At 45.9% G+C, this 15851-nt stretch overlaps 1 protein-coding gene across 1 annotated transcript in view; it reads left to right on the top strand.

Annotated features, from left to right (window-relative positions):
* Positions 1–15851, top strand: part of Eftud2 (elongation factor Tu GTP binding domain containing 2) — a 43767-nt gene that overhangs the window by 17869 nt on the left and 10047 nt on the right. Inside the window, exons 10-15 of the mRNA XM_036196121.1 lie at positions 1407–1573; positions 4039–4163; positions 11519–11582; positions 11959–12049; positions 13275–13410; positions 15486–15613. Coding sequence (XP_036052014.1) covers positions 1407–1573; positions 4039–4163; positions 11519–11582; positions 11959–12049; positions 13275–13410; positions 15486–15613 — 711 coding nt within the window. The remainder of the gene's footprint in view (positions 1–1406; positions 1574–4038; positions 4164–11518; positions 11583–11958; positions 12050–13274; positions 13411–15485; positions 15614–15851) is intronic.

The raw sequence follows: 15851 nt of genomic DNA, 5'->3' as shown, positions 1-15851 counted from the left end.
AGGCATTTGCTGCCAAGCCTGGTGACATGAGGTCAGTCTTGAACCTACACATGGTAGAAGCTCCTGAAAGTTGTCCTCTGACCTCCATACCATGCCATTACATGAAAACATCCCCATACATAAAAATAAATAAATGTAATTTTAAAAGTTTAAAAGAGCCAGGTAGGGGTGGTGCGTGCCTCTAATCCCAGCAGAAGCAGGCAATTCTCTGAGTTCAAAGCCAGCCTGGTCCAGAGCGACTTCCAGGACAGTAAGAAGTACACACAGAAACCCTATCTCAAGAAAAAAAAAGAAAAAGAAATCTCACTTCATAACCCAGGTTCGTCTGGAGCTCACTGTCTGGACCAGGCTGGCCATGAATTCACAGAGATCTGCTGCTTCTGCCTCCCAAATACTGGGGTTAAAGGTGTACATCACCACACCCAGCATATCCTCATACATCTTGATGGTCTCGTTGACTCATATTTGACTAGCCAGAGTTCCGGGTAATGGACTCTTTGATCCTTTTGACCTACCTCATCATGTTTCGAGTACTTGTTTGTTTTCTTACACTGCCCCTGCCCCAGTTTTAAACCAGCCACTGCTCCAGTGGGCTCTAGCTCCCTGTGTAGTGGAGACCACTATTTTAGAAACAAAGATCTGGAGTGCTCCCCCTGCAGGCTCATTCACTGAGCACAGCTAGGAAATACCCACCCACACATCTATCACTCATCTACACACAGGTGTTGAAAATGTCACCTCTTCAAACTGAGTGTAGCTTTGTGTGTCTGTGATCACAGCACATGGGAAATAGGGGTTGCTACAAGTTTGAGGCAGGCTGGGGGGGCTACTGAGCAAGACCTTGCCACCTCAAAGAAATAAATAATAGTAACAGCAAACAAGAAAGTGGCTTGTTCAGCCAGGCATGTGGCACATCCCTGTCATCCTAACTACTCTGGAGGCCCAGGTAGGAAGACGGCAAATTTGAGACTAGCTTGAGCAATGTAGTGACACCCTGTCTCAGAATAGACTAAAACAGTTAGGGATGTAGCTCAGAGGCAACATTTCTCAAATATACAAGACTCTGGGTTTAATCCTTAGGATCACTGAAAAAGAGAGGCAGGGACAGAACATATATCATTCATCCTAGTACTTCTGAATCCATTAAGTTCTTCCTAGCATTCTAAGTGCTCAGGAGCCTGGGTCTCGGCATTGTCATCATGTTTACTTACTTCTTAGTCGTGCTGGGTAGGTATCCTTTTACATTCCCATACCTGCCTCGAAGATGATGCTTCCAGCTGACATTAAACTCCCCCCACCCCCCCAATTTCCCTCTTGTACTAAATGTGTTGAGAGTGTCCTCCTTGGCTCTGCTGGAGATGTGCCCTCTGCTCTTAGTTCCGCCTTCAGAGCCCTGTGTTTCTCAGGTGATGCTGAACACAGAACGGCTGATCAAGCATGCAGTGCAGGAAAGGCTAGCAGTCACCGTGTGCATCAACAAAATCGACCGGCTGATCTTGGAGCTGAAGCTGCCTCCAACAGATGCTTATTACAAACTTCGACACATTGTGGATGAGGTCAATGGATTAATAAGGTATAAGACACCTGGGAGTGGATTTCCTGTCCTTAGGAGAGTCTGGCTTATATAAATCTTAATTTTACCCTTGAAGACTTCTGGCATGTGTTGGTGAGCCTGTCACATCTAATGGCACATGTCAGGTCTCTACAGGACTGCCTCCAAGCCTAACCTCAGCAGCTCAGTGTCTTAAGCAGCCATGCAGTTTTACACATCTCTGGTTTTGTGATCAATAGACTCTAAAGCAGTCTCTCACCTTTACCACACACCAAGCATGTAAAGTTGGGCAGGTCATGAAAGCTCATTTATTTGTTTATTTAGGTATCTGAGTATTTTGCCTGATGCCTACAGAGGTTAAAAAAAAAAAAAAAAGTGTTAGATTCCTTAGGCTACAGTTACAGAGAGTTGTGAGTCTCCATTTGAGTGGGGAACAGCCTTGGTGCTGTGCAAGAGCAGTGTGCTATTCTACCTGCTGAAAGAGCCATCTCTTCAGCCCCCAAAGCTCATTTCTGCTTCTCTTAAAAAAAGAGGAAGAAAGTAGATGCAGTGTGGTGGTCCCATCCACACTGGGGCCATATGCCGATGGTCCCATCCACACTGGTCCCAGCACTTGAGAGGCCAAAGGCAGGAGGGTTAGGAGTTGAAGCTAGCTTGGAGTACACAGCAAGTTCTAGGTTGGCCTGAGTAACATGGAGGGAGGGACCCTGTGTCAGAAACTCAAATTAGGGCTGGGGAGACAGCTCAGTGAGTAAAGTGCTTGCTTCTTGAAAACCTGAGTTTAGATCTTAACATCCGTGGAACCAGCTAAGGTGGTACCTCACACCAGTGACCCAGCATGGTCAGGTGGTGACCAGGAAACCCCGTGGCTTGCCAGTCTGGCCAGTTGATGAGCTCCAGGTTCAGTGAGAGACCCTGATTTCAAAATCAAGTGGAGAATAATAGAGAATGACACTCAATGTCAACCTCTGGTCTCTGGGTGTGCACACCCACATACACGAAATAAATTAATTAAATTTAATTAAAAAAATAAGAGGGGCATAATGGTCCCCACCTATAATCCTGGTACTTGGGAGGCTGAGGCAGGAGAATTGATATGAGTTTGAGGTCAACCTGGGCTACAGAATGAGACACTATCTCAAAAAACAAAAAGAAGGCTGAGCAGATAAAGGACTTGCACAAGCCTAACTACCTGTATTCAGTCCCCAGAACCCAGGTAAAGATGGAAGGAGGAACAGACACCACAAAGGTATTCTCTGACCTCTGCACACAGATGCCATACACCCACATGGTGAAATTAAATGAGTCAGTAAATTTATAACTAAGTATATGGAGACTTGCCTATGGGGATGTTAAAAGAAATTAAGTAGCTAGTTGGTGTAGCTCCCTTACCATATGGCACCTGCTGCTGAGTGGTGTGGCCTGCACTGTCTTACTGTTAACACGGCCCGTGTAAGTGAAGAAATTGCTGTGCATTCTGCATGTATTAGCTTCATAAGAAGGTGGACGGTTTAGGCTCACATCGATAAATATGGGAGATGGCATAGAATTATACATCTAAGTTGCTTGGAGGCCCATGTTAGCACAGTCTGGCTGTAGGATATGGTACTAGGTGCGTCACGAGAACACAGCCCATCTTTCTCCTTGAGCCCCTGAGCCTCCTGCCTCAGCCTCCCAAATGCTGGGATTACAGGCCTACACCTCCACTCCTGGCTTCCTGAATGGCTCTCAAGTTGTTTGAAAAGTTTAGGGCTAGAGTTTAGCTTCATCCTAGAACACTTGCCTACTGTGTGGGGTGCCTGGGTTCTGCATTCTACAAAACAGTGAGATGAAAGTTTGAGCATGAATTTGTGAAACGAGGCCAAACAGAAGGGAGAGCGTGACAGTGGAAAGGAGCAACACGCTGAGTCTCTCTTTCCCAGTGTCTTGTCTGTCCTGTCCCTGCCTGGAACTCCCTGCCGAGCCAAGGATGACCTTGAACTTCTTATCTCCCCCACACCTCGAGGGCTGGGATAAAAGGCTAAGCTGTCACTAGTTTAATGGGTGCTGGGGCTCAAACCCAGGGCCTTGAGAGTGCTAGGCAAGCATGACCCATCCCTTTATATGACCATCTGTATTGGAATTGAGAGGTCTCCGAAATGTATCCCTGTGATCACATTAGCTTCATTTGTTCTGAGGTTTTTATCTATCCTGCAGGTTTCCCCCAGTCTGTCCTGTGTGGTTAGCTTTTTTAAGACTGCAGGATGTCCCAGCTCTGGAACATTAGCTTGTTACTGGGGATAAGGCAACAGCCTCATCATGTCACGTTCTTGACCAGGCTTTTGGCAAATTTAAGAATCTCACGCAGCACCTCCTGAGACTGCAGAATGAAGACTGTGATGGGGGCTACCGCCCTTCCTTTTTGGCAGCATGTTAGTGATGCAGCAGAGTCTGGCGTCGGGGCTACCTCGAAGCCTGGCCCTGGCTCACAGCAGTCTCTGTTTCAGCATGTACTCCACCGATGAGAACCTGATCCTTTCCCCGCTCCTGGGCAACGTCTGCTTCTCCAGCTCCCAGTACAGCATCTGCTTCACACTGGGCTCCTTTGCCAAGATCTATGCTGACACCTTTGGTAAGCTCTGCCTGCTGCCGTCTCACCAGCTCCCCACTTGTATGTCCCCTGTCCTGCAGAATGGCTCAGAAATTGGCTTCTTGTCATACCCTGTGCTGGGTGGGGGGGGGTACTTCATCACTTGTTATTGTCATATTGGGGCTCCTTTTGGCCTCATCTTTTCTTCAGGCTAACTTGTTTCTAGACGATATTTTTTATTTTATTTTTATTTGTGTGTGTGTGTGTGTGTGTGTGTGTGTGTGTGTGTGTGTGTGTGTGTAACGTGTATGCAGTGCCCACAGAGGCCAGAAGAGAGTGTTGGGATCCCATGTGGAACTGGAGTTACAGATGGTTGTGAGCTGCCATGTGGGTGCTGGGAGCCTGCTTGGATCATCTGGAAGATCAATTGTTCTCAACTTCTGGACCATCTTTCCAGCCTCCTTTTAAGATGGGGCGGGCCGTGTTTAGGTTAGATCCCTTGCGACCAGAAGACGGTGTGAGCCGTCTTATGTGGGTTCTGGTAACTCAACCCAGGTCCTCTACAAGACGAGTGATCTCTGTGCAACTGAGCCACCTTTCCACCCGCTCTCTAACAACAGGTTTGAATAATTAGGAAGAAAACAGGTGTGATGGGGCCAGCCTTGAATCCCAGCACTCAGAAGGAAAGGCAGACAGATCTCTGAGTTTATGGCCAGCCAGGGCTACCCAGGAATACCCTGTCTGAAAAAGAGCTCATTTTAGAAATAAACATCCCTCCTAGAGTGAGACCTCCTAGAGATTTGTAGAGGAGGAATTACCTGTGCCCACAAAGCACTGTTAGCTCTTCTCCAGGGTGGTCAGACTTTCCCTGCTGGTGCTGCTTACTAGCTTTCCAGATAGCTCCAGGCACATAGAAATGTGATAGGCCTCATTGAGGACGCATATTGGATTTGCAGAGCCTCAACACCATATCCCTGGGACCAGTTTCCCTACCCAGTGGACTCTCTGGCTTCCATCTCTGCCTCACTGATTAACTCTCATTCCCGTAGGAGCTGTGAGAGTCCTGTGTGTCAATGTGAGATTTCTATAGAGGGTTGTTGTTACCCTGATGTTAGAGCTGGGGAGATGAGCCATGTCAGAGGTCTCAAAACTGATAGATGGGTCTGGAGAGATGACTCAGAGGTTAAGAGCACTGGCCACTCTGTCAGAGGTCCTGAGTTCAATTCCCAGCAACCACATGGTGCCTCACAACCACCTGTAATGAGATCTGGTGCTGTCTTCTGGCATTAAGGTATACATGCAGATAGAGCACTCATACATATTAAATATTTAAATAAATATTTTTTAAGATTAAAGAAAAAAACCACAAAAACTAGATTTAAAAAAAAAAGAAGAAAAAACCACACCTAGTGGACAGTAGTCCGCCACAGCTCTTCTCGCTTGTCTTTTGCGGGACTGCTTCTGTTCTTGGTGCTTTTTTTCTCTTGTGCTGTTTGGGTTTGGTTTTTTTGTTTTCTTTTTGCAGTGCCTAGAATTGAATTCAAAAGCTAGGCAAACATTTACTATATGCTGAGGATAGATTAGATAGAGTAGATAGATTATAGATTAGATAGACAGATTTGCCTGTGACTTTTTTTTTTTTTTTTTTTTTTTTTTTTTTGGTTTTTTTCAAGACAGAGTTTCTCTGTGAAACAGTCCTGGCTGTCCTGGAGCTCACTCTGTAGACCAGGCTGGCCTTGAACTCACTGAGATCCCCCTGCTTCTGCCTCCCGAGTGCTAGGATTAAAGATGTGCACCACCACCACCCTGCTTTGCCTATGACTTTTTTGCCATAACCATTGTTACAATTTTGTTACGGTCCCTGCTTTGCTGTTTACTGTCATTCATGAAGGAGATACTGTATACAGGGCTGGGCAGTTAAGAGCACTGGCTGGGTCCTGGGTGGAGTTCTTAGCACTCTCTTGACAACTCTCTGTAAATCCAGTTACAGGGAATATAATGCCCTCTTCTGGCCTTCATGGGCACTGCATATACATATGTGCACATATATACTTGCAGACAAACACTCATACACATACTATAAAAATAAATCTTTTTAAAACAGTATTACAAGCCGGGCGGTAGTGGCAAACGCCTGTAATCCCAGCACTTGGGAGGCAGAGGCAGGTGGATCTCTGTGAGTTCGAGGCCAGCCTGGTCTACAGAGCTAGTCTAGGACAGGCTCCAAAGCTATACAGAGACCCTGTCTCAAAAAAACCAAAAAACAACAAACAAAACAGTATTATATACAGACATCTTCTGCTTTTCAACTCATCATTGGAACTGTGAGCACATTATTGCTATTAGACAGTGCTGTTGGTTATTTTTCAATTGTAAACAAACCATGGTGGATGGAACTAAGCATGGAACCTGAGGTAGTATGTCCTAAGTGTGCAAGAGGGTCTGGGCTTTATTCCTAGCACCTAAATAAATAAATGGATGTATGGCTGAATGGGTAGAGGGACAATGGATAAAACTGAAATGAGCAGAATTCCAGAGAAGTTTGTGTGTTTCAATGTCCTTTGTATCAATCAGCATGAAAAGCAGAATCAAAGGTTTCTTGAATCATAAGGTAGACATGCTTAAGTTTTTTTATGTTTTTGTGGGTTTTTTGTTTTTTGTTTTTTCTTTAGTTTCACTTTGTATTCCAGGTTGACCTGGAACTCAGCATGTTTTACAGGCAGGCCTCAAACTTGTACCTCACCATAGCTGGCTGAGATGTCATAATTTCTTATTTGCAGAAGGCCCTGTGAGCCTTGTGAGAAATGGTTACTTGTTGATGTGATGTCTTGATCACATTCTAACAAAGTTTGCTTTGAGTCAGAGGGCAGAGGTAGCCACTAGATGACTAAAATTAGTCATAGAGGTCTTTAAGGACTGAGGAGAGATAGGAGACAGGACGTGGTAAGGTGAGGCTGAAAGAGGCTCTCAGCCCTTTTGGATTGAGGAGTGGAAGAGAATGGAGGTCACTGGTTGCTTCTCTGCTTCCCTGATCATTCAGGTTCTTACCCCTATATCTGAGTCCCAACTTTTTATTGATAAATAATAGTTAGATATCAATGCTTCACCTGGCACCCAACTTGGAGCTTGAACCCACATCGTTGAGATAAAGGGTCTCATACTCTACTGACAGGATCCCTGAATCTAACTTCCTTTGTTCAGCTTTTTTTCTGACCATTACCAATACCAACTTGTAACCAACCTCCCTTAAATGATAACAAATATCCATAACCAACATTTTGGGAATATGGGTATTGTTCTCTAGACTACTTTTTGTTGTCTGGGGGTGCTGGTATCTTTGGGAGAACGTTGAGAAAATTAGAATAAAAATGAAGTTCCAGCTGGAGTAGTCTGGGAAGTTGTCTCAGCCAGCTGCCTTGAAGCTGTTTTGGATGTAGAATTTTGAGGAGACTGTAACAGACATTTTGAAACATTGGATCACATGGGCCATCTGTTTTCATTGGTGTTTGGTCCTCTTGTTCTAAAAACACATAAACTTTTAAAGGTAATGTCTGTAGCCAGGATTTCAGGGGTTCTTTTCCAATTAAACCTGATTTTTTTTTTCTTTTTTAACTTGGAATGAATCCACGGATTTTCATTTCCTATGGAAATGTGAAACACCTTTTGACTTAAATTTTGAAGTCAAGATATTTTTAAAATATATAGGTTGGTTTAATCTTGCAGCTTTTATAGTCCAATGTCTCTTAGCAGTCAAAAAATTTAAAGACAACACAATAACATATAGGATCTAGACTCTGTATTTCCCATATTTATGTAGCTTTTTTTATATTACTTTACTCTCTTTTTAAGGACTTGATTATTTTAAAACTTTAACTTTTTCATCTATGACTATATATACTCTTTGATTCTTGTCCCACTCCTATGTATATATTTAAACACACCATAACACGTTTAGAGGCTTTTTTCTGTCTGGATCTGTTTTTACCAAGCATCTGTATTGTTTTTTGATCGTATGAAACCAATCTTAAATCTGGTATGTCAGCCAAACCTTAAACTGGTATGTCAGCTGCTGCCAGGTGTGGCTTAGCTTAGTGTATGCTGGTAGTGTATGGCAGCTGGATCTTCCTGCAGGCAGCTTCCAGGAGACGCCTCTATAACCACGGCCTGTGTGAGAGACTGGAAACCCACCAAGCAGCTTAGCTCATGGCGTGCTGTCAGGGTCAGGCTGGCGGCTCCAGTCCCAAGGCAGCAGCTGGGAGAAGAGGTGTCTGCATTGAGGCTGGAGTGAGACATGAGACTAGGAAGCTGTGCCTGGTTCCGTTTCTGTGTCTAGAACTGTTTCCTAAGCTCTCTCAGGGTTTATGTGGATGTAGGTGCCCCACATTGGCGCCATTTGTAGGCAAGAGTTTTTTTGTTAGGACAGCTGATCAGCTCTGTCCTGCCAGCGGCTCCCAAATCAGAGGCTTAATATTATTTATAAATATTCAGCTGATAGTTTAGGCTTGTTACTAATTAGTTCTTACAACTTAAATTAACCCATGTTTCTTATATAATTTCTACTGCATGACTCAACTCATGGATACCTATATCATACACGTCCTGCTTTCCTCTGTGTCTGGCTGGCGACTCCCAAGACTGACCTTCCTTTTCCCAGCATCCTCCTAGTCTGGCTCTCCTACCCAGGCACTTCCTGCCCAGCTATAGGCCAGGCAGCTCCTCATGAACGAATGAGAGTAATACGTATTTACAGTATACTGAGGTGGTTCCACAGCAGTTACTCATCCTCCGGCCCCGGGCGCTCGTGGAATCCCAACAGTGTTAGGAAAGCCACATAGGAACGTGTGGAAAGGCTGCTCCGAGGGGAATATTCAAGATCATGGGCTCCTAGGCCCTCACTTTTCATATGTGATGTATATCAGAACTTTCTGCTGGAGTTGGGACCCTGGAATCTGTTGGCGGTATATTGTCAGTGGAGCACCACAAGGCATGGTGGGTGAGAAGATAGAGTGAATAAGCCCGACTTCTAGGCATTTCCTCCAGTGAGGAGTCAGAATCCCGCCATGGCGAACAACACCATAAGGTTGGAGTGGAAGCTAGATGCTGAGTCACTGTTGTTAGGGGTAGCTGAAGGAAGGAGGGGGGGCAGTGCCTGTGACCTTCCAGTAGGACAGGCTACAGGAAAAGACAGTAGAGAGCCAAGCACGTCAGGCTTACAGGATTGGAAGAGGGCCAGTGGAGGCAACGGTGCACTGTGCCACCAAGGGGTCTTTTGGAAACTACTGGAAGACCATTTTCAGGTGTGGTGCTCTACACCTGCCATACCAGCAACCAAGGAAGGCAAGAGGATTGTGAGTTCAAGGTCAGTCTAAGCGACATGAGACCCTTTCTCAAAAAAACACAAAAGTTGAGTGTATATGTCATTGGTAGGGTGCTTACATAGCAAAAACAGACAGATTAATATTGGGGCCTGATGGAGGAGGGCTTGAGATTCCAGGTACTTGCTTCTGTTGGCATTTAGGAGCTATTAAAGATTCTGGTGGTGTTTGCAGAGCTGGTGAAAGACAGGGCATTCAAGAAGCAATTCCTGTTGGGTATTTTGTCAGTATTCAGAAGCAGGATTATGAATATGGATTATTGTTCTCTGAGATTGGAAAGGAGGAATAGGAAGGATATCTGCTCACTCTTTGATTAAGCATGTATTAAATCTTGAAATGGTAGGTCCTTTACTATAGCTGTTGAGAATTTGGGAGATAGGGTCTTACTAGGTTTCCTGCCCTGACCTTAAACTTGGAATCCTCCTGTCTCAGTCTGCTGAAAAAGATTACAAACCTGCATCACAATGCATAGTCTTCTTACAACTATTTAAGAAGCCGTTGAAGCTGAGAGGGTAGTTTAGTGGTAGACCACTTGCCTGGCAAGCATGAGGCCCTGGATTTAGGCTCCTGCGCTCCAAGTTCAGTCCCATGGTGATTGTACCACACTGTGGTACAGAGAGCTGTAAAGGGCATGGCCAGGTGGAGTGATTCGTGGGGGAGGGGAAGTTTGGATATTGGGAAAGTAGGAAAGAAGGAGCAGGGATGGGGACTCAGTTGGCAGAGTATACGGCATGCAGGAGGCCTGGATTCGATCCTCAGTAAAACCAGACATGGTAGTACACACATGCCTCAGCACTTGGGAGAAGAGGCAGGAGGATCCAAAGTTCAAGGTCATCCTGGGCTACCTAGTGAGTTCAAGCCAGCCTGGGCTACATGAGACTCTTTTTCAAAAGTTAAAATGAAAAATACAATGTCTGAAGAGTAGGAAGGAGAACTTCATCACTGGCAGAAGGGGAGAAGTGGGTTTGGCCCTCGTTTGAAATACAGCAGTAGCTGCAATGAGAAAGAAAAGTCTGGAGGAAATGTGGCCTTTGAGAAAGGAGAGTGTGTTTCCTTTGCTGTCTGAGGTAAAGGGACAGCCTGACATCAGAATAGATCTATCTAGAAGCTGGTGTTCTCAGTTCTCTAACTGAATGCTTCTCTGTACTCAAAGGATTTTGTTGTTTTGTAAAACTAGGGATGAACCCTAATTAGGGGCTCATACGTGCTAGGCAAGCACTCTGTTGCTGCGTTATATTCCCCACTCCAGACTCAGAAGTGCAGGAATTTTAAAAGCCATGGCTGCTTGCTTCAGTCTGATCGAATTTCACATTGCAGTTAAACTGAAAATACTAATTGGTAAAAGATGAGGCAGGTAGTTGTGTTGCATGTCAGTAGGGTATGCTGAAGAGGTAAGGGTAGGCAGATCTCTGAGTTTGGGGACAGCCTGGTCTACATGTGAGTTCCAGGCCAGACAGGGTTACCCAGTGAGACTTTTCCTTTAAAAATAATATTTTTCCCGGGAATTAGGGCTCCATTCAGTGGCACCTCATGTTGACACTGCAGCTAGATGGCACATGGGTAGATGTGTGTTACTGCAGACAGGGCTGTAGATGTCACTCAGGACACAGGCCATGCTCCTAGGCCCAGGACCCTTGCACTTGGGAAGATGCCTCTGTTGCAGCCTTGTCCTCTGTGGACCAGTCCTGTACCCCTCTGTGCCTCAGTGTCTGGCTACCTGATTAGAAGGAGTATTGGAGACTGGAGAGATGTCTCAGTGGTTAAGAGCACCAGCTGCTCTTCCAGAGGTCATGAGTTCAATTCCCAGCAACCACATGGTGGCTCACATCCATCTGTAATGAGATCTGACACATAGGCAGAACACCATATACATAATAAATAAATAAATCTTTAAAAAAAAAAAAAAAAAAAAAGAGTGTCTGGACCTTGGAAGGAGGGCGCTTTAACGACATGCAGCACCTAAAACAGAATTTTGCACTACACTGTTCCAGGAAAATTATAATTGTATGCCTTTTTCTATAGGTGACATTAATTACCAGGAATTTGCTAAAAGACTCTGGGGTGACATCTACTTCAATCCCAAAACGTAAGTGTCATGTGGGGCGTTACTCTTGTGGACTGGTGATTTGTTTTCCTGGTAATGACATGAGTTTCTGAGGCTAAAATCTACTTTTATATTATGCATGAACCACCCACCATCTCTCTGCAATTCTGAATGCTTGGCATCATGAGCTGTAGTGGAGGAAGGCCCCCCCCCCCCCCCAGCTCCCTAGGTCTTCAAGGCCAGGTCAGATGTTCAGGACAGCCATAGCCATGAGTCCTCTCAGGAATCCGTTTGGAAACTGTGATCTCAGAGTCCTCCATCTGCTTGGCTTCTAGTCAGATGCAGAATTTAGGCAATGTATCCTTGGGATAACTCATATTCTCCCTCCTTGGTCATTCACACTTCTTTTTCTCTTTAGGAGAAAGTTCACAAAAAAGGCTCCAACCAGCAGCTCCCAGAGGAGCTTTGTGGAGTTTATCTTGGAGCCTCTTTATAAGATCCTTGCTCAGGTGAGTGTTGGGCCACCTGCTTCAAGTCTGCTTTAAATCTGCTAGGTCATCACTTGTTTGTTTTTCGTTTGTGTTGACGGGTCGCAGGGGTCTCTGTGTGGGGTGCATGTTCATGGGCAGCTGCTGCTGCTTGTGTATGCATGTGCTTAGGCCAAAGGTTGGTGTCAGGTGTCTTCCTTTTTAGCAGCTGACCTAGTTTTTTGAGACAGGGTCATTCACTAAATCTGGAGCTCACCAGTTGATGAACTGCTTGGCCAGTGAGCCTCTACAATCCCTGTCTCCACCTCTCAGTGCTGGGATTAGATGTAGGCATGCCCAGCTTTTTATGTGGGTATTGATCCCAGCTCAGGTCCTCATGCCTGCACAGCTTGCATTTTACCCATTTCCCAGCCCATCATCAACTGTTTATTAAAAATCTTTGAGCCATGCAGTGGTGGCACACACCTTTAATTCCAGCACTCAGGAAGCAGAGGCAGGTGGATCTCTGTGAGTTCAAAACCAGCCTGGTCTAGAGAGTGAGTTCCAGGATAGCCAGGACTATTATACAGAGAAACCCTATCTCGAACAAACGAACAAAAAACTGTCTTCCAAGACAGTAATAAAATATGGAGGTGTTTAATCAGTGCTGTGTCCAGCAGACACACATACGTACGATAACATGCACACAATGTGTGTGGCCATTTCTACCCACGAAAGAGAAAAACAGTAGTAGATTAAAATAATGACTAAAATTTATCTGTGCTAAAAAAACACTTAGTATCTTGTGTCAGGCTGGAATGGATTAATAAAAGAAATTTACAGAATCTGCCTCCATAGAGAGACCTTGAGTCTGCAGAGGATGATTTAGTTTGGCCCTGTCCTGACAGGTGGCCTTTTTTGGTTCCTTCCAGTATGAGCCTCTAACTCTGGGCAGTCTTTAAGTAGGAGGAGTAAGAGATTCTTGAGTGGGCTTGATGCTGCTTGTCAGACACCAGGGGGCAGCACTGACGGCAGTCAAGTTGAATGCTTAGTTTGTGGGGGATGTGGAGACTTAACCAGATGAGCTTCAGTCCTGAGGGCTAGGCAGCCTAGACTCACTCCTCCAAATCAAACTGTTCTTGCCAAGTGCTCTCCCTACAGAAGACTGCTCATGAGAGTTCTCTTTGGCTTTCCCTCACTCACTGTGTGTGTAATGCCTCACTAGGACTGTCATTACAGAGCTCATCCAGTGCCTTCTGTCTCACAGGTGGTGGGTGATGTGGACACTAGCCTGCCAAGGACCCTGGACGAACTTGGCATCCACCTTACCAAGGAGGAGCTAAAGCTGAACATCCGCCCTCTGCTCAGGCTGGTCTGCAAAAAGTTCTTTGGCGAGTTCACAGGTAATAAATAGCTCAAGGCCCTTGACATTACTCTCCTCATCTGGCAGTCATGGTTCACACCTGCACTCCTACAACTTGGCAGTTAGATCAGGAGTTCACAGGACACTCTGTGCCACATGATGCCTCAGAAAACACACAACAACAGCAGCCTCTTGTGTTCTCCCACGGCTTGCCTTGGAAGCTCCCCTACAGACAGAGGAGTTGTGAGGGCGTGTGAACTAACTACCGCAGGCTTTCTCATGTAGCTGTTTCTTATGTTGGAAAAAGGGATTCGACTCCCCTATCAAGAGGGCCCTGCAGGTGGAGGAGATGGGCGGCAGGCCATGGGCTCTGGTGGGTTTACTGGGGTCAGGCAGCGAAGTGGATGCCCAAGGATGTGGAGTAGCAGGGGAAGGCACAGGTGAGGCCTCATGAGATGTTTGCTTTTCACCATCACAGTGACAGACACCTGACAGGAACGGCTGGTTTGGGCTTGTGCTTTAATAGGGTGCAGTATCGTGGAGTGTAAGGCATGGGGGGGGGGGGGTTCACATGATGAAAGTGGAAGCCAGGCCTCCTTACATCTTCACAGACCAGAAAGCAGAGCCAGGTTGTAACTCAAAGCATGTTTCTCAGTTACCTACTTCTTCCAGCTAGGCCCACCTCTTCAAGATTCTGCAGCCTCCCCAAACAGTAGTACCCCCACCTGGAGACCAAGAGTTCCAACGGGAGCCTGTGGGGGCATTTCTTATCGTCCTAACGGGCTCGGATTCAACCCTTCCATCTGCTGAGCTAGCTGAGGTTACTTCTGTGTGTTTGAAGCCAGGCTCTCGCTGTCCAGGGCTGGCTGTCCTGGAACTCACTGTATAAACCAGGCTGGCCTCAAACCCACAGATCCGCCTGCCTCTGCCTCCCAACTACTGAAATCAAAGACATGCACCACCACACCTGCCAAGACCTGAGTTTGATTCAGAGGGGACCAGGGAAGACTTCCTATTTCTTCTGTGGCTGATTTTTGTCTGTAAATAAGAACAAGTGCCCAGAATGGTGGCTCACACCTGTAATCTCAGCACCTGGTAGACTAATGCAAGATTGTCATGGGTTTGAGACCAGCATGGGCTACATAGCACTTTCCAGGCAGCCTGAGTTACAGAGCAAAGTGCTGTGAATGGGGCTGGAGAGATGGCTCAGCGGTTAAGAGCACTGGCTGCTAGCACCCACACAGCAACTCACAACTGCCTCTAACTCCAGTTCCAGGGGATCTGACACCTTCATACCAACGCACGTAAAATAAAAGTTAAATAAGTTATTTAAAAAAAAAAACCAAAAAACTGTGAAACGGCATAATGGTGCATGTCTTAGCCAGTACTCGGGAGGCAGATCTCAGCCAAGTCTGCACAGGGAATTCCAGACCAGGGGGATTATAGAGTGAGAACTGACCTCAAAGTATGAGTAATAGAGGGACAAGGCAGAGGTCCTCAGCAACCATTGGTTCTAAGTCTGATGGGAATTAGGTGTCTGAATCTTTAAAGATGATAATAGCTCTGGGCTGGCTATCAGTCCAGAGATATTGGACACCCGTTGAAGCAGGTGCACTTGGAACTAGGACTAGCTCATTGGTAGACTTCTGGGTTTGATCTTCAGACTGAAGAAGAAAACAGATTTTACCAATCCCAGTGTCCAAATGAGCAGTCTGTTTCGTGGCTTATTAATCTCTTAGGGAAACAGTAACTTACATGCAGTGTTTCTCAAAGGGTGGGCTAATCAGCTGAGGCCTGTCCTAAGTAAACAGGAATAAGGGAAACTTACCTGGCTCAGTGTCAGCACTCAGTAAATACTTGGGTTCGGTAAAAGCATGGATCTCTGTGGCCATGGATTGTTTGAGTCTTTAAACTTTTGTCAGCTGGATTTTAAAGAATTATGTCCCACTGAAATCTTAAATTTCCGTGACATCAGTGTGACTCCAAAAGTGTGTGGTTCTCCTCATAGGAACTAACTTCCCCAGAAGTGTTAACTTCCATGTTGAATTCATACTTCCTGTCCTCTTCCCCTGTAAGAATGTGTGGCAGTAATGGCTTCCTCTTTTCCCTCCGTAGGCTTTGTGGACATGTGTGTACAGCACATTCCATCTCCAAAAGTGGGCGCCAAACCCAAGATTGAGCATACCTACACTGGCGGTGTGGACTCTGACCTTGGCGAGGCCATGAGTGACTGTGACCCAGATGTAAGGGAACATTTCTTTTTCCCTTTTCCTCCACCTCCTGGCCGGGAGCATGGTTGTGACATAGGTTTTCACTCTACTTTAGACTGGCATTACACTCTTGGGAGCCCTCATGCCTCAGCCTCCCTTCTGCTGGGATTGCCAGCCTGTACCACCTGTCTGGCTTGGTTGTCTCATTTGTGTTTTTGTTGTGTCTGAGTCTCCTGTATGCCCTTCACAGAGGGAGGGGTAAAACAGTTTG

The sequence above is a fragment of the Onychomys torridus genome, chromosome 8 (genome assembly GCF_903995425.1).
Source record: "Onychomys torridus chromosome 8, mOncTor1.1, whole genome shotgun sequence".
Lineage (NCBI taxonomy): Eukaryota > Metazoa > Chordata > Mammalia > Rodentia > Cricetidae > Onychomys > Onychomys torridus.
The sequence above is the reverse complement of the archived record's forward strand: the minus strand, read 5'-3'. Positions and strand labels throughout refer to the sequence as shown.